Source organism: Haliotis rubra, unplaced genomic scaffold, assembly GCF_003918875.1.
Source record: "Haliotis rubra isolate DU_JTF1 unplaced genomic scaffold, ASM391887v1 Scf70, whole genome shotgun sequence".
Classification (NCBI taxonomy): domain Eukaryota; kingdom Metazoa; phylum Mollusca; class Gastropoda; order Lepetellida; family Haliotidae; genus Haliotis; species Haliotis rubra.
Window position 1 is genome coordinate 829,028 of NW_025767413.1, and position 25,945 is coordinate 854,972.

The 25,945-nt window shown below is 39.7% G+C and overlaps 1 protein-coding gene across 1 annotated transcript in view; it reads right to left on the minus strand.

Moving 5' to 3' along the window:
* Positions 1-872: 872 nt before the first annotated feature.
* The window catches only part of LOC124258772 (neuronal acetylcholine receptor subunit alpha-6-like), a 54,917-nt gene continuing 29,844 nt past the window's right edge, over positions 873-25,945 (minus strand). Inside the window, exons 2-4 of the mRNA XM_046692865.1 lie at positions 4,376-4,601; positions 3,260-3,360; positions 873-2,992 (exon numbers count right to left, since the gene is read on the minus strand). Of these exons, the coding sequence (XP_046548821.1) occupies positions 2,548-2,992; positions 3,260-3,360; positions 4,376-4,601 (772 nt within the window). The 3' untranslated portion in view covers positions 873-2,547. The remainder of the gene's footprint in view (positions 2,993-3,259; positions 3,361-4,375; positions 4,602-25,945) is intronic.

Sequence of the window (25,945 nt, forward strand, 5' to 3'; positions counted from 1 at the left end):
CTTGTGTTTCAATAATGATGCTGTCTCCAGCCGCTATATTGTAGCATAAAACAACATGGCGGACATATGACCAGTCACAATGTATGTTGATCTCACTCAGTCTTTACATAACAGTTTAAGAAGGCAAACCATGGCTACAGCTTGGAATCACAAGCACCGGTCTCGACTGTAGGATGTGTTTGTGTTGGTTAGCGCCACAAGCAGTCATATCTCACATATACAATGAAAGTTTGTAAATAATCGTGTTTGTGTTGTCAAAAGTAATAATATTATTACAACCGCATTTCAAGCGAGTCACCGAGTCTGACCGCCCGATCCATTACGTCACCACTTACGTCACAAATGACGCACTGGAGTTCTATTACTCAAAGGACAAAACTGAGAGTCGACCATTACCTATATCACACATTCAGCACACACACACACACTCACTCTCACACACACACACGTACAATGCATGAACCTTCTTGTCAGGAATATCCTACGACACATCACTTGAAATATTGCAGCGTGAACAATACACAATCGTTCTTGATTAAATGGCACGTAGATCGATATTCATGCTGTCATGCTGTTGATCACTAGATAGTTTGGTCCAGACTCGATTAGTTAGACCGCCGCCATATAGCTGGAATATTGCTGAGTGTGGCGTAAAACTAAACTCACCCACTTGATCAAAGAGCGATGGTGTAGCCTAGTGGTAAAAGCTTTCGCTCGTCACACCGAGGACCCGGGTCCTATTCCCCTACATGGGCACAATGTGTGAAGTCCATTTCTGGTGTCCCCCGCCGTGATATTGCTTGAAAATGGTTAAACGTGACGTAAAACTAAACGCGCTCACTCTTGATTAATAAAACAGAAAGGTGGCACAATTTGGATTAACTTTTTATTGTCGTTAGTGGCACCCCTATTTACAAAGTTGATAGTTAACGCTAGCTACAGCCTCACCCACCGGCAGCTTGCATTGACAGTGTACATCGCATGATGGGCAGACAGTAAGAAGCAGTAATGCAAACTACATACAAGTGCAAAAACATTTACATTCACAGTATAAAACCTGTGGTAATTATCCGTCAATGAAAATACCGTTAAACATTGCAGATTCGGTGATATATTAGGATGGTTATACTTACATTCCTAAACTGCACACTCGTGATTTATTGACAACTGAATAGCCTGTTTCAGAACAATAATACCTGGACAGGGTGTGTATATTCTCATACAGATATAGAAGTAATGACTTCACTGTTGACACTGGAGGTATCTGTCTTGTGAGTGTAGGAATTTATATAACTGACATCATCAAGAAGCAGGTCATGAATTAACAATGTGTGTATCAATGATACATCAAGCAACATGTAACAACTAAGGTGTTGATTTTCGTAAGGTACGTTCGGTTACAAAGTGTATCATTTTGAAATAAATAAATCTGAGTTGGGGTAAGTCAAACCAGCAAGGTAAGGCACACTATTGTATGAAGTATGAAGATAAAAGGCACAAAAACCCAAATGTTATAAACTGTTACAAAATACACATCAATATCGTCCACATATAAGGCACATTTATTAGTTAATATAAACAACGATTCGGTGACCTTTAGCAAAACATATAAACTAAAAACACCGGCTTGTTCAGGTCTGAGGTGTTTAGAATCTGCAAAAAAAAATAATGTTAAAACCCCGGATACGGCATAACATAACGTGGCTTAACTAATGCGCAGTGCTTAAGGCACAAGAACCACGAGCAGAGGTAGTCCATATATAGAAACACGTGTTTCTCTAATTGTAAAAAAATTGAAATTTACAGAACCGATTAGCTGTGTATATAATGAAAAAGACAAAGGGAATCCTGAATACTTCTTGTGGAGAACTGTGAATTTCACTAGAATTTAAGAACGTCCAAGATGTTTCAATCACAGATTGCACTTTTCAATGCTCTCGTGACTGAAGTAAAAAGCACTGACAAGAGGAAAGACGCTAAACAGAAACGGAGTACGACAAAACAGTTCATCAAAAGTTGGAATGGACATAACGGATCTTAAAACGAATGAAGCAAATTTACATTTTTACAAAGTCTAAGAAACTAATTGGAGATGAGTGATAAATGCATGGATTATGTTGTAATGGACGCCAAACACCCCCCATTAACATAATTGTCCTGATCTCATCATTAGCATAATGGACTAACCTTTTAAATAGTTTGCATAGAACATCAAAGGCCATTTTGTCATTTAAAAATGACGTTATTTGTTATGCTTATCTGCATTCTACTTATGAAAGGTGACATCGTTAAGGAGTATGAAGAACAAGAAATGAATTAATTGACAAATAATGTGGCAAACGGTAAACTTAGGTCCTTTAGTAAATATGACAACTGAAAGCAAGGTCTTCTTGGTTGACACTGTGGATTACTCATATGTCTGTAAATGTCTTTAATGACCTGCACCCAATTTTATTGTACTCTAGTAATACGAGCAGTGTTATTTTAAGCCACAAACGTACATTACCCTCACATTTGTGCAACAACAAAGACTAACATAGGTTTTCATTACAATCTCATCTTGATGGACATGACCGCGGCAATTACCAGAAGCACTGAAGAGGTCCAAGCATTTACAACGGAACTTCCGTTTGTTTTATATTTCAAAGTATAGCTGCAATTGCTCCCATTCCCCATTGAACCTCCATTTGCGGTTTTGGAAGCAAGGTAAAGAACAAAACTAATTTCGGTGTTTGAGTATCGTTCAAGCAGAGGCTCGCTAACTTCCCATCTGTGATTTTCAAAATCATCGGTAAGGTCAATTGTTGTATCATTTCCAAACATTTCTGTGTCACTGGCCGAAACGAAACCAAGGCTAATTTCACATGTTTGGTTGGCATTGCCGGGCTGGGTACGGCACATGGTGACGACTGCTTCTCTTCTGTTCCACGTCATTTCGCCGTTGTGTTTGATGGATACTTTGGGGGCGAACATTGCTCTTGGAGGGACAGCCCTGAAAACGTATAAGAGCTTTACAGGAACACGTTACATAGGTACGTATGTAAGAATATACGTTTCTGTTTTTTTATACAACCGGTCAAACCAAGAAATTGGATTACAAGCAACCAGGGCCTAGATTTTCGAAGCTCTCTTAGGGCTAAGATAGTCGTAAGAGCCATACATTAACATTAACTTACGACTATCTTAGCTCTAAGAGGGCTTCGAAACTCTATGCCCAGAATGGTAATGAGACTCAGATCGTATAAGAAGTGCGCCTTACCCGTTCGTGTAGACAATATCAGGTGACCAAACCGCGCTCACATTGGCAGTGATCTCCTGAACCTGGTAGGGGTACCAAGCTAAACGCTTGTCTTTCCACATCTGAAGAAAAAGAGAGAATGGTATAGCCCAAATACATAACACATACTTGAGAGGTGGCGCAGTAATCTCATCATGTTGATCAGCAATCAATGAGGAAGCAGTCTGAATCAATTTTCATTTGAAACCCGTGTGGAGTCAACGTATTGACTTCTTCACATGGGGGTTTGAAGTAATTAGTTTGGTACATAATTCGTTTATACATTCAGTCTTATAACGGTACATTACAAATACATAATCGAGACAGGATAAGGAACTTAATGATAGAAAACATGGCAAGGATGACAAACACTTGGCCAACCATTAACCGAGCTGGAGCACCCGGCACCATCTGATCTCCCATAAAATCCTCACCCTCCTTTCTGTTTGTTTGTTTATTGTTAAAGGCACATTTTCACTCAATAGTTTGGCCTATATTATATATATTGGGGCATATGCACTCACTTCAGACTCAGTATAAGACTTATTATCCCTTGCGACTTGCCTGAAATCGATAACTGAAACTTCGAGAACTTCGAGACAAACAGTTTCCAAACAGAGAAAACTTGCCACATATGGAATGTAAATCGAAAACTGTCGCACGCGATGTTGTCGATGTTTGCCGAACTGGTTTCAATCACAAGTTGTGCGTAGGATATTCGTAAAGAGCGCTCCAAGGGACATAACTCTAAGGGGTTCGCTTCAAATAATGTTCTGCCGGTGGAGGGCACGTGAATCATTTAATGCAACGCTGCATTAATTCATTCTAACTTTTTCAATTCAATACTGGAATCTAAATGTGTAATTTTTTTGTTTTGAATACATTACATGGTAGCTTCACTGAGGGCTGATAGTAATTTTGAGAGAAATGCATTATTTATTTTTAGAGAAGTGTCTTTAAAATAGTGCCTTTAAACTTCGAAACTCAGCAATATTACATATATATGACGGCGATATGTAAATAGTTGAGTCTGGACCAGACAATGCAGTTATTGGCATGTGCACCAATGTACACCTGAACAAGTTGGTAGTCACTTACGATTTTCATGTCCAGCAGCGACTCCAACTCTCGCCTGTTGAGGTCCAGATCTCGTATGTGGTATAACGTGGCCTCGATTGTCACCAGCACAGGGTTGGGGAAGTTATCTGGTGGGCGGACTCTTTCATTGTACTTGTGAAAGATGGTAGAGTAGATCTGGGCCGCCTCTTCTTGAAATGCATCAGGGTCGTTTTTGTCTCTTTCCTGCGCCACAGCCCCGTAGATACTGAAGCATCAAAGACAAAAACGATTAGGGATATATTTACTCACACAAAATGTGAGCGTAGTTTGATGCCGCATTTCCAATTTCATCACGTTCGCATCATAATAATTGAGTCTTGACCAAACAGGCTATTCCATGAACAACCTCCCGTAACCATCAGATCAGAGAACGAATTGCTGAGTGTGGCGTTAAACAAATAACAAACCGTTCCAGAAAAACGAGTGCATATAGCTGATCAGATCAAGTCTCAGAGGTTTAGCACCCGATCTATTTCAATCGCGTCTTTTGAAATAAGAGCGACGGTTCCTTAACCATAAGTAATCTATGATAAAGGCAGAGACCTTTGTAAATTCACGAATATATCAATCGAAAACGATTGAAGGAACAGCATCTACACTTCCACTGCCATAAGAAAGGTATGACACCTTATGGACGAAAATTTCTATGTTATATTATGATGCGACGGTTCGGTACAGTTTCGGTTGGCAACTCTTTCCGCTTCCATATCGAAAACGGTCATGGGTTCACACGTTAATCTGATGTAAACAGAGTAAAAACGAAGGAACCATTTACTTGATGATACCGGGTACTACTGGAACGGATGACTGACTGACTGAGTTGGTTTTACGCCGCTTTTAGCAATATTCCAGCAACATCACGGCGGGGGACACCAGAAATGGGCTTCACACATTGTACCCATGTGGGGATTCGAACCCGGGTCTTCGGCGTGACAAGCCAACGCTTTAACCATTAGGCTACCCCACCGCCCCGGAACGGATGAAGATCTACCCATGTCGCTGGCACTAGTGGTTTATGAGGATGTACTAAGCACTAGCTACTTCTACTTAGACAGGGATTATCACAGTCGATGTCTTGCTTTACAGGTTATAAATGGAAGCCATGATACCTAAGGACGTCAATGAATTGAGTTATTTATTTATTTTTGTGTATATATTTTGTCAGTAACCATTACACACAAAATGATGATTCAGGAACCTACACCAATAAATCACAGTACGCTCGGAGTTCGAGAAACAGGTGTGCCTGTCAGTCCCTGTAAATGTTAATGTCTACTTTACAAGTGTTTAAATGACTACGTTAAGTAGGAGAAGACGGGGACTGAAGTGGCATGGAAATAAGTAACTTGAAGAATATATATGCATAATTTGTTGGTTAGAGAATGTCAACCTTTGGTAAACATAGACACCAAAAAATTGGGTCTGATGCACCGAATAGTCTGGTTCAAACGATGGATTTTTGCACCGACTAGTCAGGTTCAAATAACTGAACAAAAATAGTTTTAAAAATCACAATAAATTTGTATACCACACGTATTTCAATAAATTAACTTTTAAGTTATTCACTACGATCAAATGCAATAAATTGACATGATGCGTAACAATTTTAGTTCAGTATATCAAAACTACATTTTATAGTATCACGTATACTGGAACTCTGTGTTACCTCGCCTGTTAGAAACATTATATGGGTCGTGCATTTATCGCCCATGTAAAGAGCAGGAACAGAAGACCTTAACGGGTAATGTAAGGGCAAAGTGTATCATCTAACCCAGCCGTTTATAAGACATATCCAGCCAGCAGGTGCGCTGTCAGTCATTCGCCTTGTACACATACACAAGTCCACTCAGCATGGCTGATGTTTAAATGCATCATTGATTGAGATAATTGGCGATATTTATTCCCTACGTCCGGCAAGCATGAACTTGGGACCCTGTATTGGCATGTATGTCATGGCCGACGGGTCCCGTCATGGGCCGTCTAACCTCTCCCATAAACACAAAACCCTTGCTCTGTTTGAGCACGTCAAACAAAACTTCATCCTTCTCAATAAGTAATTGGACACGCAAACGGATTTTCTCTTCCCAAAAGAGCAATGGTAAACATTTTGAAATTGTCACTGGGATAGTAACTATCTCATTACATGCTTGTGAGAACGTGAGAGTGGAGCAAGTCTGTCAATGTGTGGTTCTCTGTTTTCATATATATCGCAGAGAGCATCACAAGAAGCCTGACGACACCAGCAGCAGCATGTTTCAAGGCCCCGACAGATAACATCAACAGTATCACATTTCAAATGAGACTCGACACGATGTGATTATTTACATAACGTTAACCTGTATAGTTAACCGGAATCTTGACTAATCCGGATTTCTGTCAATGTCGGACACATATTCACGGGCCCATATATGCCGCCAGAAAGACTAATAGTTCCGTAGCTTTCTCCCCGTTTATATCTAACTAATCCCACACAATTAGAATTAAAAATACTGTACGTGGAATTATTGTGGAAATGCTTCAAATTTTCAGCATTATTTCTAGTTACCACCGCTCTAACATTTAAACCCCGTAAAGATCCAGGTAAGACTTGGATTTCAGCAACCCATGCTTGTTGTAAGAGGCGACTAACAGTATCGGGTGGCAGGCTCGCTGACTTGTTCATACTGTTGATCACTGGATGGTCTGGTCCAGAGACGATTATTTACAGACCGCCGCCATGTAGTTGAAATGTTGCTGAGTATGGCGTTAAACAAAAACAAACCAAACCAAAACTAACATTAAAAATAATATCACAAAACGTTACATACGGGCTGGGCCAGGGATCTTGCGTCTAATGCATTGTTAAAATTGCACACGAATGGTCATAAATAAACTGACCCTAAATGTTCCATTAATGTATATAACGGGAATAAATGATTTCTTCATACAAGTGTTTAACTCGGCCATAGAGTATCGGTAATGTACAATCCACAAGGAACGAGTACAAGGCCCTTACTAAAATAGAACCAAGTAGTTGTCAAGACGTCATCATTTCACTGAAAAACAGAAACTGCTGTTAAACTGATCGAAGCAACGACCATTCTGATACACATCTGATACCACCTAATGATAGAACCACAAGTCTAGCTCGGCACTGTCAGCAGTTTTCTGCAATCTTAAGTATGTTTCAAAATAACCCAGCCAACATGCAAGCTTAAAGGAGAAAAACAAATTTCAACGTCAAACGCAAATAAGGATGGTCATATATATTACACTTTGAATTAAATGCGCATGATATATGTGGCCAGACATGTTTGCTAAATATATTACACTCACACACTGTCGTGTGGAACTTTGATGTTCACACTCACACACCGTTCTGTTGAACTTTGATGTTTACACTCACACACTGTTGTGTGGAACTTTGATGTTCACACTCGCACACTGTCGTGTGGAACGTTGATGTTTACACTCGCACACTGTCGTGTGGAACTTTGATGTTCACACTCGCACACTGTCGTGTGGAACTTTGATGTTTACACTCACACACTGTCGTGTGAAACTTTGATGTTTACACTCGCACACTGTCGTGTGGAACTTTGATGTTTACTCTCACACACTGTCGTGTGGAACTTTGATGTTTACACTCGCACACTGTTGTGAGGAACTTTGATGTTTACACTCACACACTGTCGTGTGGAACTTTGATGTTTACACTCACACACTGTCGTGTGGAACTTTGATGTTTACTCTCACACACTGTTGTGTCGAACTTTGATGTTTACTCTCACTCACTGTTGTGAGGAACTTTGATGTTTACACTCACACACTGTCGTGTCGAACTTTGATGTTCACACTCACACACTGTCGTGTCGAACTTTGATGTTTACACTCACACACCGTTGTGTCGAACTTTGATGTTTACACTCGCACACTGTTGTGTCGAATTTTGTTGTTTACTCTCACACACTGTCGTGTGGAACTTTGATGTTCACACTCACTCACTGTCGTGTGGAACTTTGATGTTTGCACACACACTGTCGTGTGGAACTTTGATGTTTACACTCACACACTGTCGTGTGGAACTTTGATGTTCACACTCACTCACTGTCCTGTGGAACTTTGATGTTTACTCTCACACACTGTTGTGAGGAACTTTGATGTTTACACTCACACACTGTCGTGTGGAACTTTGATGTTTACTCTCACACACTGTCGTGTCGAACTTTGATGTTTACTCTCACACACTGTCGTGTGGAACTTTGATGTTTACTCTCACACACTGTCGTGTGGAACTTTGATGTTTACACTCACACACTGTCGTGTGGAACTTTGATGTTTACACTCACACACTGTTGTGTCGAACTTTGATGTTTACTCTCACTGACTGTTGTGAGGAACTTTGATGTTTACACTCACACACTGTCGTGTCGAACTTTGATGTTCACACTCACACACTGTCGTGTCGAACTTTGATGTTTACACTCACACACCGTTGTGTCGAACTTTGATGTTTACACTCACTCACAGTTGTGTCGAACTTTGATGTTTACTCACACACTGTCGTGTGGAATTTTGATGTTTACACTCACACACTGCCGTGTGGAACTTTGATGTTTACACTCACACACCGTTGTGTGGAACTTTGATGTTTACACTCACTCACTGTTGTGTGGAACTTTGATGTTTACTCTCACACACTGCCATGTGGAACTTTGATGTTTACACTCACACACCGTTGTGTCGAACTTTGATGTTTACACTCACACACTGTCGTGTGGAACTTTGATGTTTACACTCGCACACTGTTGTGTCGAATTTTGTTGTTTACTCTCACACACTGTCGTGTGGAACTTTGATGTTCACACTCACTCACTGTCGTGTGGAACTTTGATGTTTGCACACACACTGTCGTGTGGAACTTTGATGTTTACACTCACACACTGTCGTGTGGAACTTTGATGTTCACACTCACTCACTGTCCTGTGGAACTTTGATGTTTACACTCACACACCGTTGTGTGGAACTTTGATGTTTACACTCACACACCGTTGTGTCGAACTTTGATGTTCACACTCACACTGTTGTGCCGAACGTTGATTTTTACACTCACACACCGTTGTATCGAAGTTTGACGTTCCCACTCACACACCGTTGTGTCGAACTTTGACGTTCACACTCACACACTGTTCTGTCGAACTTTGACGTTTACACTCACACACTGTTCTGTCGAACTTTGACGTTTACACTCACACACTGTTGTGTCGAACTTCGATGTTTACACTCACACACCGTTGTGTCGAATTTTAATCTATCGAACTTATTGTCTCACGGTAAAAGCTGGGTCCCTTCGTATCCTTCAAACATCATTTTCTGTTGTGTCGAACCATGGATCACTCAAAGTACTTACGTGGGTCCATTTATATTTTTCAAGCCGTTAACATGATAGTGTTATTAAATATTTGGTGAAGACCTTTTCAACTGGAAATCATTGTTCACAAGATTAGGACCTAATTGAACGATCCAATTTCTGGTACTCCACATGAATAGAATCTTATTCAAGCTCAATTGTTGTAAGCTTTAAAATGTTAGAAAAGGGGGGTGACAGTACGCGTGAGATTACCTTCCAACTTCACATACGATAATATGTACAGCTTTGCAAAACCATCACTTTCACAACAACGAAAACAAGGACCTACACCATTGATCTGTCACAAAATGTTCTTCTCGCATCATAAAACATGTTCACTGTCTACCGATGTCACGACAGAACCGTGTGCACTTTGTACTAACAACAACTTGCCCACATCAAGAGGTCTCGGAAATACTCAGGAATGGTCGTGAGTTTGAGGAATACGAGTGAGTCAGTTTTGTGTCTTTTTCTTTCATAAATAAATTTCAATAAAAGGTGATTTGAAGTATCCTCCGACAGTAACTAACAGAATGTGTTTCTGTAGTGTTCAAGAAGGTCATATTTTACTCTTATTAAAGTTTGTGAAATGTACTCTGCTGACAGTTTAACTGATAAAAACTACACGAGGGAAAGTGTGTTAAGTACCGATGTTCCGATCTATTTCTGGCCGTACGTAACCAACTGATCAGCATCTGTCAAGACCTGAAATCTCGCGTTCGGTTATGTCCGTAAATAAATAACGATAATGCCAGCGCCATCTGCAGTCAGACTGATCGACGACCAGTAACCAGATCAGCAGGTCAACTCAAGTTCAAGACGGCTATTGGTGTAATTGGTACAGTCTGCTAACTAACATCATCATATAAGTATGTATTAAGTGACCACTTTATCTAAGGGGTGTGTCTTGATGCTGCGAGGGAGAACACCAGCCATTGCAACTATCTTGTATTGGTGAAAGAAGCATTCAATGCTATGTTTCTTAATGTAGGCAGTTAACCTTTTCTCAAAAAATGACAATATATCTCTTCTTTGAGTGGCATTTTAGAAGTTGGGAAGTACAATATTGAAAAACTCTATGGACAAAAACTTCTTTTACTCGTGAGTGCAACATTTCGATACGGATTCTTGCAGGAATGCTTGACAACGGTACATGGATCTGTATCGAAACGCCGTACTCACAAAAAAAACAAGAGTTGTTGTCCATAAATTTGTCAATATTGTACAATATATTTCATTGCAATGTTCAGATATTGATTTATGTGTGGAGTATGGGGTTGATTGATTGAAGCAATCGGTCGTTTCGCCAAATACCCGTGTTCGACTTCCGCCATCGGTACAACATCAGATCCCCGCTCTGATTTCACTCACACACTATAGACGTATATTCATCAAACGTTGAGAATGTATGTGTCACAAAATGGCAATAACGGACATACATTAATTATGATATGTATGACAATAATGGTTGTTAATGTCTTAATCATCATTTCAGGTCTGTTGTCTACATGACAAGAAACTCATAATGAATTTACTCTCGTAAAAACTTCCGACAATTATACAAAAGCATAGTAAACGACTTTAGATGGTCATGCAGTGTGCATCGCCACATCGGGTCGTTATGCTTCAAATGGCAAGTGAGTCGGATTAGAGCACACCCTATGATCTACACACATTAAGTGGGGATAATTGCATGCACCTGCTCCATTGGTACCATACTAAGCTTGTTCTGTAATTGAAGCACAATTAATAACGATACTGAGACTAATGGACCACGTGGTTTGAGAACTGCTTCACTTAGGTATGCAAATACTAGTTCGTTAGAGGTAGTTAATTGTAGAGGTCATGTTGGTTCAACACTGATCTGTATCGTGTGAAAAAAAGGGCATGGACAACACTATTGGCAGGACGATGACTCTAGGCAGTGCACTGGATTGGTAATGAGTACAAAACATGCCACATGATTTTGTTTCATTATTTGAGGCAGTCAGATATAAGTAGTTTAAAGTCACTGTAAAGTATGAAAGTGTAATTCATTTTTTTTACAATTCTCAACCTTTCGGCCATCGGTCTTTGTTCTGAACACTCCTTTAGTTTCGCAGTGCATTGCTGTTAGCCGCATCTTTAATAATTTAGTGCAAAACGAAAATAGCGTACCTGATGAGTGAGGCCCAAACCTTGAGATTTTGTTCACTTGTGTTTTAGTGTTTCTCATAAATTGTAACTGTGAAATGTGACTAACAAATTGCCTGCCTTTAAATTTGGTGCTATTACTTTTTCTGCTTTTTAATGACAATGTAATGAATATATGTTTTCGAAATAAAACTCATTCCGAGTATGCACTTACAATGTTTATTAATGCAAACTTGTTCTCGTCACTATATGGCTGGAATAATGCCGATGTGACGCAAAACCCAACTCAACTCAACTCAACTATTATATGGTCTCTGTTCATTAGAAGTCCCCCTGAGGGAGCGAACATAATCTAAGATATATTTTTGCAAATATAGTAATGGCACACCCAATAGTTTCTCTAATTCATGGTTTCCTAAATGTTCTAAGGTTTGCTTAAACACCTATGAAACTTTCGGCTTTGTACATCACAGACCTATGAACAGCGAGAAGCCCATTGTCAGGAAGGCCATTAGCTATTCCAAGAAAATATAGTATATAATTCAAAATTGGAACAAGTTTAAGTGTAGCACCTTCAGTGCCTCGCCTTACATCAGAATCCTAAGTATATGTCTGGAAATGTTCCAAATGAATCGTATAATTCTTAAGCAAATAATGTCCAAAATTAGCCTCCTAATAAGAGCCCATTTCAGTATTAGGTCTCTTCAGCGGTGACACTTAATCTTCCTTGCACAACAAGAACACCATGCAGGGACTAGCCGGAACTATGTTCAGGCAAAGTGTTATGCTGATGTACATGGTCCCCTAGGCTTGGTGTGCAGCACTGCCACACGTAAGTGGTGCATATATGTCGGATGCATTACCACACATGTCAGCAGAAGGTCAGGCTAGCCCCGTGAGGGACGCGAGGCAACGGGAACCCCCGTCACATTCGCTACAGGGGGACAATTTATTTGTAAATCTCGTTTATCAGGTTGAGTTCAAACCAGTGTGTTAAAAATACCCATAAGTGTAAGTCATTTAGAAAATTAATTTTCAGCTGTTTGCGTTTTAAAGGCCTCACATGATGTTTCGTGATACGTTTGAAAGTGTCTTATTTTCATTTAGAAAATCAGAAATGAAAGTTCCGCTAGTAAGCTACTGAATTGTATATAATCCTGCGGACTTTTCTCACATCATGATAGATGTCTTGTAATAGGATATCGTATACATTATCAAACATAATAGAACTGGATCAGGGACGGAAGGCCTGGTATTCCGATGCACCGGTACTGAAATCTGATACACATGTCCTAATCAACTCGTGCCACGATACATTTTGAAAGTACTTGCAAGTCCCATTTACCTGCACACCTTGACATATCTGATACCGACAGCTTTACAAGCTTCACAATGAACACATTGACCTCCTGCGCGCCTTTCCACGTGAGATGCGGGTAAAGCACGCTGAAATATAAGCACGACTTTCGCGCAAAAAATGCCCATCACCATTCCTTCCTGAATTACAGTGTCAGCATTCCAGTACCAAATGCCAAGGTCGGAACAGAAGGGGACATAACTCTGCAGGATGTGAAGTGGAACACATGTATTTACGTCAGTGTTGCCCTTCTTCAATTAGATAAGTAACAATACTCATAGCCACAGGGTCTTATAGCGCTTAATCAACATGTAAATGTTTCCAAATGAAAATATGTAGAAATGATATTCTATGAAAAGTTGTGTTAAAGGTTCACGAGCGCAAGGCTTATGACTCGAAAGATTGGTTGCCCAAACAGATCAATTGGGCAATAATGGCAAATTAGTGATCACATTTATGAGAACGGATCACTGTTTTCCCAAATCATAGCCCTTTACTCCGACCCAGCTGAACTCAATTGTAAAAGAGAAACGTCTATAAACAACATTCATATTCCTATGATAAAGTGTCGGTTCCCCTGTGTAGGCGTTTGATGGTTACATTATCAGGCAGATGCCACATATTACCATCATCCTCCTGTCTTTGGTAGCTTCTAAACAAGGAACACGTGCAGCCTCCAAAACAGCTACCATCCCCCAGACCAATTAGATACACAGCGTTTAACCACTTCTTACAAACAATTGCATGCTTGAGAACAAGACGAGTTCAAAATAAACGTTTCGAGGGTAATCTTGTAGATTATCGGTGTAAATGATAAACAGTGCATTTGATGACTTGTAATGTGTTTTAAAGTTTAAAATTAGGCATACTTTGCACTTGTTTTTGGCATTTTGGTTCCTCTAAATAGCTGAAGATGAAGTATTTGTGCTTCTTAAAGGTAGCAAATTATCAGTTATGGGGATATTTAGTTTCAGGACGTGACCTGGGAATAGTTCACTTCATTCCTGATAACCCTCGTCATGTATCAGCATTTATGGGCAAGTACTTACATACATGGTATGTGCAACGTAAGCAGTTATCTATCTGTTGGAGTGTAACCTGCAAACTGCAAAATACCAAAGTCTGTGACATTCACTTCCTCCAGCGATTGCATCTAGCATCTAAATCATTCTAAATATTTGATAATTTACATGTGTAAATTTCGAATTTGATGTTCTGTCAGTATCTGGTCGAATTCAGGAGTGAGTTGAGTGAGTGTGGTGCTAAACCACTGTTAAGCAATGTTCGAGCAATGTTACCTCGCACATTCTACCCATGTGAAGAATCGAGATCATGCCTTCGGTGTGACGTCTGAAGGCGTTTCCCACTGCCCCTCGCTTGCAGGAGGGTATGCATAACTAGTTCGTACTAACCTCTACAGAGGCAATCATTCACAACTGAACTGCTTGACGTAGATCACAGTAGGTGGTTAGAGTAGGGCCAATGTTAGTGTTGTTTGTAGTGAGAGTCAATTAATGGAGGCCATGACGTGCGACCTGGCCGATGGTGTGTCATCCTGTTCCGACGGCATCGGTAGTTGTCTGGGCTGTCAACCACCGCCTGGTTGGGTTGTTGTGTAACGACTCCATTCATATGGCTTCGGTCTATACATAATCGAGTGTGGACCAGACAATCCATTGATCAATAGCATGAGCATCAATCTACGCAATTAGAATATGATTACGTGTCAACCAAATCAGTGAGCCTGACCACCCGATCCCGCTAGTCGCCTCTTACGACAAGCATATGTTGCTGATGACCAATTCTAACCCGGATCTTTACGGGACGACCATTGCTTTGCCTTCCAAGATTGGGTTTATTTACAGACCGCTGTGATAAAGCTTGAAAACTGCTGACTGCAATTGCACGTTTAGTGACGTTTTTTACGTTAACTGGGATCATCTTTTCAGTTTTGGCATTGGGTAATGCTTTTAAGGTCGTTGATCATTTAAAAAAATGATATCTTAATGATAGCTTCTGTTTTGGCTTCCCCAAAATAATTTAAGTAGATTGTTTTCTGCACATAGCTGTCTTTGAAAACCTTCTTTTCAGCATCAAGACTGTACTTTTCAAAGGAGAACTTCAATTCTGTTAGTTTAACAGGTTTGGCTAGAAAACAGTCGGAATAGCAACAACTGTTATAACTCAACATGACTAGTTGGAAAATAAACACCAGCCAGTGTCCAACTAGGCGTGGTGGGATGTGTATTCTCAGCATTTCCTTGCCTATCTTATGGATCCATATGGGTATAACTGTCTGTTCAATTCGCGAGAAGGTTGAAGACAAGCTTACAGTGTTCGCACCACTAAGTCGACTACCGTCAGAAGCGCTACGTTCCTAATACCTAGCTTTCATTTGTTCATTTGATACTGTAAATAAGCGTCAGCTAAAAGTTTCGGTCTTAAATACATGGTAAAAAACAGCACAATGAGTCACTGCAATAATGCATACTGATGTTATTACCAAAATAAGGAAGGATGATGGGAACCAAGCCGATTCAACAGCTTCACTTGTTAAGGGGTAAAATTTAAACAACTGTGCTATAGGATAGGTGGTCCATACCTCTCAAAGGGTAAATGAACAATATCATTGCAATATTATTATATATTAAAATCGAAATCTTGAAATTAGATCATACATTGCAATCTGCTGTTCCGCTATACATTCATCCATCTGACGATTTGTTGTTTTTCCATCTATATATCTATTAATATTTTCTTCTCCAATGATAATCGTCAGTTATGAAAACATTGTTCCCCAAATATTCAAATTACTATATAAACATACATTGGGCATATTTGTTCGTGTACTTGCGTTTACATTTCCAGATGACTGGAAGCGAGGTGATACAATGTTGCCCTATCTGTACATCTGTTTATCTGTAAATTCACTCCTATCCATCGTCATGTGCCCTATATTTAGTAATGGCAGTGTGTAAAACTGCCATCAGTATAACACATTCGAAATCCAGATAACGCGTCAAAAAATCACATCGATGCGAAGGTCATTAAAATATGCTTTCATCCATCAGATGAAGGTTCGGGCCGACATGAATTAATGAACTTTCCAGTGATGATGATACGAGCTTCTGCTTCGAAAGGGCACCGATGTCTGTAAATTAGTCTCATGAGTGCAGCGGTGTACGAGTTAGAGCTGTATTCAGAAATAACACGCATAAAACATTGCATGCCTCGAAATTCTAGTGTTATTTGTTGTGGAAACGACGTGCACAGGATCTATATATACCCATATAGTCTAAATGTAGATAATAAGAAAAAGACAACATGCAATCCCAAACAAACAATAGTCATGGATGCATACACCGTCAAATCATGGACTTTAAAGACAGCATTTCCCATCCAATGTGTTGAAAGAGAACTCTAAAGAGTATTGTCTAGACCTGATCAGGGCCCGTTTCACAAAGCTCTCGTAGCGCTACGACTATCGTAAGTCAATGTTACAGTATAGGAAGTACGAATGCTACAAAAGTTACGAGATCTTAGGCTTACGAGAGCTTTGTGAAACCGGGCCCAGGTCGCTTATATTTCTTAATACGGAACATAATATTCTCATTTTTTATACGTCAGCTGATTTCATTGCATTAAAATATCGAACGCCGGTGGACGATCTGCAGCTTTTAGTGATATACACAAAATACGCACACTCATGAACAGCAATTGTCAACAGTGCTACGCGTATAACATGGATGTTTCCTTCGGATTTCATAGGTTAAGGACGTGTTGAAAAAACAAATATCTGAACATTCACTACCAGGACATGTCAATGCATTCCACATCAGCGTTTCACATTTACGTGATTAAAATACCCGGTGACAGATAAAGCGTATGATTTACACATATCGTGAGGCTGAGATACAACTTTGCCATCATAACCGGATATCACGCTGTCGACGAGATTCTCGTATTAGTTCATTGGCAAGTACAGGTCATTACTCAATTAATCTGCCACGATGTACTTCCTGTCTACCTTAACCTTTTCGATATCTGCAAGTGCGCACTGCCAGAACTTGGAACTAAATGCTTTCAAAATAACAAACATGGTTTATATAATAGAGTGTGCAACAAACAGAGTCAGCCTCTAGCTCCTATTCTCTGTGAGGTTTGATGTACTTCATTACATAGCTGCTGGGCAAGCTGTTACATTGGGGCGGTGTTTGTGAATTTCATGTTCCACCAATTACAGGGTGTTTTCTTTGAAGTAAAGTCTCTGAAAGATTGACAAAGCATATGGAACATTTTCTAACCCGAGAATCTTCGAGACCCGGGTTTGATTCCCCACATGGGTACAATGTGTGAAGCCCATTTCTTGTGTTCCCCGTCGTGATATTGCTGGAATATTTCTAAAAAGCGGCGTAAAACAAACCTCACTCAAATTCGGATCAAGAAAAGTCAGTTGATAGAAAATGAACTTCTGACACAAACAATTAGGATGTCTGGCAATTCTCTCATTTGTACATCGACGACATTTCTGTTGATTCTGGCACCTTGAATCCCAGCAACAAGTTAATTTGCCATTCATGCTATTGATTGGCATTCCTTATATCAACCAATAGAATGACAATGATTTTATTCTCCCTCCATGCCTTTTGTGGCAGATTTTTTATAAGTGTCAAATGAAGTACCGCCCATTGTATAGTATACCCTGGCTGTACAAATTCCACACTCACGTTGAAGAGAATCTGACATTGCCCATCATAAATGACTGAAGCATTTATACACATCATACGCACTTCTCGATGAAAATTCTTACACTGTGATCAAGCAAAAATGTACATCGAAACGTCACTAAATGCAATAAATGCAATAAATCAGATATCCACAAATTTGTATGTTTTCGTATTTACTCATCATCTCATATAATGAAAATTAAAAAATAGGTTTTTATATAAAATATTATCTTTACACGACCTGAACTACTGGGAATATGTTTGTTAGATTAGAGGATCAAGTGCCTTGTAACTTAGCTGACTAAGGGTATGTTTAACAGATTACACGAAGGTGGATCAAGACTTCTGAAGAATATAAATCTAAACGAATGTGGCACCAGAGAAATACACCAACAGGAAAAGGTCTTAAACTTTAGGGAGATTACATTAACTTCAGCAAACATCCTTCCTCAGCCCAGGATTCCCATTTACACCCTGTCGGCTTTGGAGATAAATGCTTTGGAGGAGGACCTCTTGAGGTAACGAATCCAAAACGTACATATATTTTAGATTACATTCAACAGGAGGTACCCTGCTGAATGAGCCAAACGTATGTCAGAACAATATCGCAGTTTGTACTTTGAACTGCATTACGTACATGTCGCATCATGATGCATCATTTGTACGTAATGCTATGTAACTTTGTAACCTAAAAATGGCACGCAACTTGCGTGCGCATCACAACCTTAGCATGTAAATGTGTGCCTCGCAACCTGATTGTCACGAGGAACGTATGCATAGCAACATCAAACAGTTGTATATCTATCCAGTCCGTGTGGTTATAGTATACCGTATGAAAAGCAAGGAGATTGTTGTGTGCACAATGTGCATCGCGCTATTATTGAAGCGCGTAATCTACCGATCCAAACATCATTAAAGCCGGACATATTGGCATACAACTTCATTAAGCACGTAGCATACGCACTGCAACACCACCAAAGTGTGTAACATTCACGTAGAACCATAACCAGTGGCAAAGTGACTGGTGTAAATAAATACTATATGTATATAGGTAATGAATCCTCTCGAAGCAATAACAGTCATGTTTCGGTGATAAAACAGCTACGTTTTACGAGTTTCCCTTCTTGCAGGAACTGCTGGAGAACCAATGTGTAGCTACAGGAACCTATATAGAACATTATCTGTTCTCCGACAATCTTCTCTGGCTGACAAACCATACCAAGCCTACGGGGAACTGTGCAGAGTGAGTGAAAGCCATGCGCTTAAAACAAAATGTCTCAATAAACTAATATGCCTCAAGTATTACAGTTGTGTGTAGTATATGTTTCAAGACATTGAGTCATTACACAGATGTCATCTTCATCTTGCCAGCTTGGTCAGGTGAACACGACGTCCGAGCTCAGATCAGAAGGTCATTTAACATCACATGAGAGTAACTTCGATTCAGTTGGACTCAGGAAGAATGGGGAAAGCTGACATTTTCACGAAGTTTATGTACGGATTGCAACATCTTGTGAGTGAGCGATGGGAATCTTGTAAGGTTGGAGTTTTTACATAGATGGAGCATACTGCTCTTTAAGGGTGATTGAAGAAACTATGCTATAGGGGATAGTGTTACCTTCTTAATCTGATAAAACAGCTCAGCGTAACTCATTTAGTTTTGTTGAGAGAACTGTCATTACCAACAAAAAAGTCAACGTTTGGCATTAACGTTTCACTTCAGGTGTATTGGCTGTAAACCGATGTATCTTGTAAATATAGCTTATGCCCTCATATGATTCTATTATTACGCCATAAACCCCACATCAAGGTTTGAATACCGATTCGCACCGAGAGTTCCTAGGTTCATCAGTACCATCTACGTGTTCTTGAGTTCAACCACAGTAGCAGATGTCTGGGACCAGTCTTTTCCGCACATACCAGTTAACCCAACTTGTTCAATAAATCACTGACAACACTTAAATGCTCCTTTATGTCACGAGAACAATCCAGAGAGGATCAGGACAAGATATACCTTGATTTTCATGAATTAGTCCCAGGCTCAATCTGTAAACTCTATTATCTGTGAAGTTTAACGAGCTCCATGTTTGTTTTAGATTTTATGGAACCAGGCAAACGCAAAATTGATACGAACATCAGCCCAAACATATGTTTTAGTGAAAGTTAACAAATCATGCATAAACGTATCACCCAGGGCCGTGTTTTATCCTTTTCTCGGAAACTTGGTGTCATAGCTGATTTTCAGTGATTCAGTCATATAGGTTTTAGCAGCATTTAACACCCTGTTTGGAATCTGTTTCGGTGAGCAATCAAGACTGGGTCTCACGTTCTAGATTTACATACACGTATAGTGTAAAAGCACAAACTGAACGTATGCATATTAGGTTTTTTGCCAAAATACAAATTGGCCGTAATAGCCAGAACGTTAAATCTACGTGGAACTGAACAATGGTAAACAATGTTCTGTTTCAGCTGAATCAGCGCAAAAGTGTGGTGTCAAGGCCATATCAGTTAGTGGTGGTGGTGGTGGTGGAATTGGGTTTAACGTCGTGCTTGAGCATATTTCGCTCATATGACGACTATCAGTTAGTAATTTGTGTCCAACGGTCTTGATTCTCAGATACAGAGAGTCAGTTGAATGACTTTAACTGATGAGTTATTTGTCATGCTTACTTAATTGCGTTTTGCGGTAGCATAATAATTGTGTTTTTTCCTGGGAAATGTTTCAACAATATGTAACTATCATATTTCTCACGTAGATAATTTTCAATGTTAAGAATAGGTCACAATAACAACAGTGAAATGCAATTATTTGGCTGTGTTAAGGTTGCATATCAATTGCTTACAAATGTTAATTATCTTGTTGTTAGTTTGGGATTAACTAGTTCATGATTCTTGGTGATCTTTGTGATTATCATGGTGTACTTCTCACCGACATTTCTGTTGGCATTTCTCTTTCTGTAAGCATGTTTATATGTTGGTATAAGTATGTTGAAAACTAATACACTATGTGTGTGTGTGCGCGCACACGGGTGTGTATGTTCGTGTCTGTTTTTCGTGTATGCGTGTAGGTTCAAAGGAACCGGTTCAAATGCGTGAAACTGTCCGTGCCTCTCCCTGAATGTGTGTGCGTACGTATGTATATGTGTGCCAGTGCCAACCTCTGCGTGTTTAAATCATTTTTGTGTGTGTGAGTGTGTAAGTGTGTAGGTGCGCACGTATACGAATATGTGTGTGAAAAGGTTCCTACAATTTCTGGTGCTTTCTCATAAAACAATCTCGCAAGAAGCTTCTCAGAATTCTGTTTTGAAATTGGACCCAGCATTTTCTTTACAAAGCCTAATGTCATGGAGTCCGAACATTTCAACGGACTGTAGCTTGTCTATGGCGCTGTTGAGATATATTTGTCTACATTCAATGACAGTAACAACACTCTGGGCACGTAGCGTGGATAAGACGATCACGTCGAGCTTGTAACGCTATCTGTCAAGATAAACCTAACAAATGCTTGCTATTCTGTAAGCACGTTACAAAACAAACACTTAGGCTATTTCGTATTTGGGTGTTGTTCCTCGTGATCCTTGTAGACAAACCAGATGAGACTATCAGCAATGAAACGTTACACATCCCGGCATCGGCGCTTTTGGAAAAAGCACTTCAAGAAAAGTGTTCTCTTGGGTTCAAAAAGTAAAATGTATTATTCATGTAGTGTACATCAAACAAGCCCTAGTGCATGCTGGCGAATGTCTTGTCAAGAGTAATAAAGGGGGGAAAGAATAAGATATTTAGTAGAGAATCTTTTTAAGAGGATGTCATGTTTTTCACCTTGTGTTATTTAGGATTCCATTGGCCTTTTACTCATTGCTCTGCAATGGATGGGGGACACCATTCATGTTTCGTTACAACTACAGGTTTGTTCCTCTGACCGTTTTTACTTCGGAAACGTATTCCAGATGTTACTACAAGAGGGGAAAGCACTGCGTGAGTGGGTACGGTCTGAGACCGCTTTGAAATATATCACGGCGGGTCAGCTTAATGTGCAAGTAATACGTCTTGAAACGCAAAAGGACGGGTACATTGCTGGCTAAACTTCGAACGGAATGCACTTATTCTATAATTCTAACAGTATATATTTATTAAGTCATGAAGCTCTTTCTTGCTATGATATTTCCTTAGGTTTGATTTGGAGAAACGTTTACAGAAAGTATTCGTAGAAGTAGTTATTCAACACCACAACATGTATCTTATAAGGTTAAGCTGGCAACCAAGAATTAAGTCCATTCGATAGAGGTTCACGTGTTGTCTTCTTACAGACATTGGACAAGAAGAAGGCATCACCATACGGATCCCATGTGCATATGAATCAGAATCAGAATCTTGGGTTGGCAAGATCACAAGGTAATTTGGTCAAGTGGTTTAACTTAAGCTCCAGGTATACCGATTATCTGATATCGACAAGCCAATTCCCTTCCACTGGTAAGCCCAGAGGAACTTGACATAAAGGAGACAACTGTACCCGTTTCGTGTGTATAGTTAGATCTATGCATTCAGAGTGACAAAATTTCGAAGATTACTTCAATTTTCAAACCGTTTAATTTCCATCAGCTCGATTCAGGGATACATGATATCAATCAATTCAGTATAAACACGTATAGGAAATTTCAAACTTTGACGCATCAGTAACAAAAATGATAATACGATACAATTCCACATTTCGACTTGTACCATACGTTCCCGATGTTTTTCCGGTGAACGATTGACTAGCCTTTGCAAGTGTTTATGATGTGTGTCACAGGCGAGGCAGGATAGGCTCACTTTGTCGTGAAGACCTGGTATCATCGCTATTTGATACTGATTCATAAACACATGCTCATGATATATTTGAAATCGTACAATCGACTCTGCTCCTATCAGAGATTTCGTGAGTTGTGGAAAGGGTTTTGTCATTTCATATTACGTTTTCAGTGGTGAGAATGTTTTGTGTTCATAATTGTTTTCAACAAACCTTTTCATTTTCCAATTAAAAAAAGAGTGGAAACAAACAGAGTGTGTTCCATTTAAGTTATTGTCAACAAATCATCTCGGATTTCACTCCCGGCGTCAGACACGTATTACGTCACATGACCTTCAACTTTCACCACAGTGTCAATTTCGTTCATGATGTTGGTTTTATTCACTGACATCACTGTATGGCACGGTTCCAGGACATGGAGGTTCCAGTGCTCTCTCCAGAAACACAAGCTCGCACACTCCCACGCACACGTATGTCTAAAAGTTATGAGGACCATTGGGAATTTTGTGGTTACGCTGATTCTTGTGTATATTTTCAGAATGTCGTATTAAGAGACGATATTGCTGACTGAGCTGAGAATTGTTTGTTACCGAATGCTACTGCACCCACATTCGTAGATGTGACATACGAATAATGTCGATTCGAAACAAATGCATGAATTGGACGAAGCAACATATATGTTACAGTCAGATTGTGAAATCAGTCATTTCATGAAATGACTAATAATTTCAGTCATTTCGTGAAATGACTAAGAGGATCAGCCATTTCGCTATTGGCTATATAAATAGGTTTGGACGTTTCCATCAAATTTGATGTACATGTGCTTGATAACGATTGCCAATATGCGTGATGTACGAAACAAATCGCCAAAACGCATTTTGTGGCCCCGACTCTCAGAAACACGAAACACATGTCTTAGTCGGATACATGGGAAAGATCGTGCGAAAAATCAGTATAAATGTCCTGTCCAATACTGCAATATCACTGCACAAAGAATGCCTAGGTTAACCCAACAAGAAAGAGAACGAGCAGTAGGGATAGTTGAATGGCTGACCCTCTTGGTTATTTCAAGAAATGACTTAAATGTTTAGTTATTTCACGAAATGACTGATTTCACAATCTGACTGTAACATATAAGCATGATACCGAAATGGCAAACGAACATGGCGAGCAAATACACGATCTAAGCCAATTCGAAAACAGTATGCTTATTTGAATGAAACTATACAAATTATGTCCAAACAATTTAGGATGACAGCGTTATGAAGCAGGAAACGATTCATCTCAACAGCACGTTGTCAGTGTTTTTGTGATAGGTGCGAAGTAATACATTGGACATTCACGAGACATTTGGAAAACATTCAAAGTTCATATTTGTACTGAAGTATATACATGCCATACTTAAATCCAATAATATATTGATGCTTTCGGGGAAAATATAAGGAAACAAGATTACGGTTTTAGGATAAGATAGATCTTAACGGCCAAGCACTCTGTCGTCAATGGCAGTCAAGTTTTGACAAATATTACCAAGCAACAGTCCTCCGAGTCGTTATGTGTGATTAACGATCTGCGAACATCCACTCGCTGCACACCTGTTTTCCTTGTGTTTGTTGGTTTCTTGGGGCTTAACCCGGCCTTGATGTACGGGAAAACAAGACTAAGGAGCGAACCAGTGGCAGCCTGGACGATAAACTATCATCCTAACTGACGAGTAATTACTTCAAGACAGATAAGAAATTATTTATGCCGGTCAACTGTGTGGAGCTGAATCACGAATAAATTGCTAAATAAAACATTTCCAATGTTGGTGAGATGTTTCCTAAAACGAGTCAAAACGTTTCTATTTTTCATACTGTTACGAAAGTATTTAGAGATATACAGTTAAATGAATGATAATTTAGTTACATTTGAATAAACCGAAATTGTAACTTTGACATTTAAGGGGTTTCAGTTCTCCATGCATATTGAATATGTAAAAGCGGACATGTGATAACATGTGGTTTCATCTTAGGCAGGTGAATTTGTTCAAAAAATTTCTGTTCACCCAGGAGATAATGGGTACCCGGTGGGATAAGTCATAGGACTATTAACCTTCTTGCGCCTCACTGGCAGACGGGTTATCGTGGGTAATGATATTGTCCATCATATTCGCTTCGAGCATGAAGCGTATGAATCTAGTGTCTGAGTACGTGAATGACTGAGGTTCTACGTTCTATTCCAGCAATATCACGGCTGGGGACACCAGAAATTGGTTTCACACATCGCACACATGTGAGGAAACGAACCTTGGTTTTCGGCGTGACAAGCGAACTCTTTAACCACTAAGCTACCCTGCAGCCCCACTAGTTTCTGGGATTGGCATGATATGTCAATGTGTAAGTGAGTGAGTGCAGATTTGCTCTGTTTTGGCAATATTCCAGCTGTGCCTACGTGCGGTCGTCAATATACCAAGGCTCTATTTCACTAAACAACAATAACACTTAAGAGCAAAAACAGCATGCGGTTATTCAAAATTACTTTATGCTCCTAATAAAGGACTTGCTGTCTCACACCACATTGTTGCATAATAGTTTACCGTAATTATGTCAGTTATAAAAAAAATAATGTCTACGCTAGTTGATGTATCAGCACACAGTGGCATTTCCATATGCCATTAATCAAAAAGCTGCTGTAATATTTTACGAGTCAGCAGGCCATAAGCAATATTCCAGCCACATAAAAACGAACTAACACTTTAACCACTAGACTTCCACGCCGCTAATATACCGTTACACTGTGGATATTGGACTGTTCTACATCACACAGTGGCATTACCGTTAACATTTACTGTCATACTGTACAACACACAGTAGCATTTCCACATGTGATTACCCATCTAGCTGATGTAGCATAGTACACCACACATTATCAAAACCACATGCCACAAAGGAACTTGCAGCTGTAATCCTTTAGATCAGACAGTACCATTGCCATATTCAATTAACAAACTAGCGCCATCATTGTTTCGAGAAGCCATCATGTTCCCAACGTTGCCTTTTAAAAACACTTTCAAAAAACCTCTTTCACTTATGTTCTTGGTAGGCAGGCATTTTGTTCTGGTATGAACCCACACCTTCGATGGAAATATGACCCCAGCGTACTGTTTATA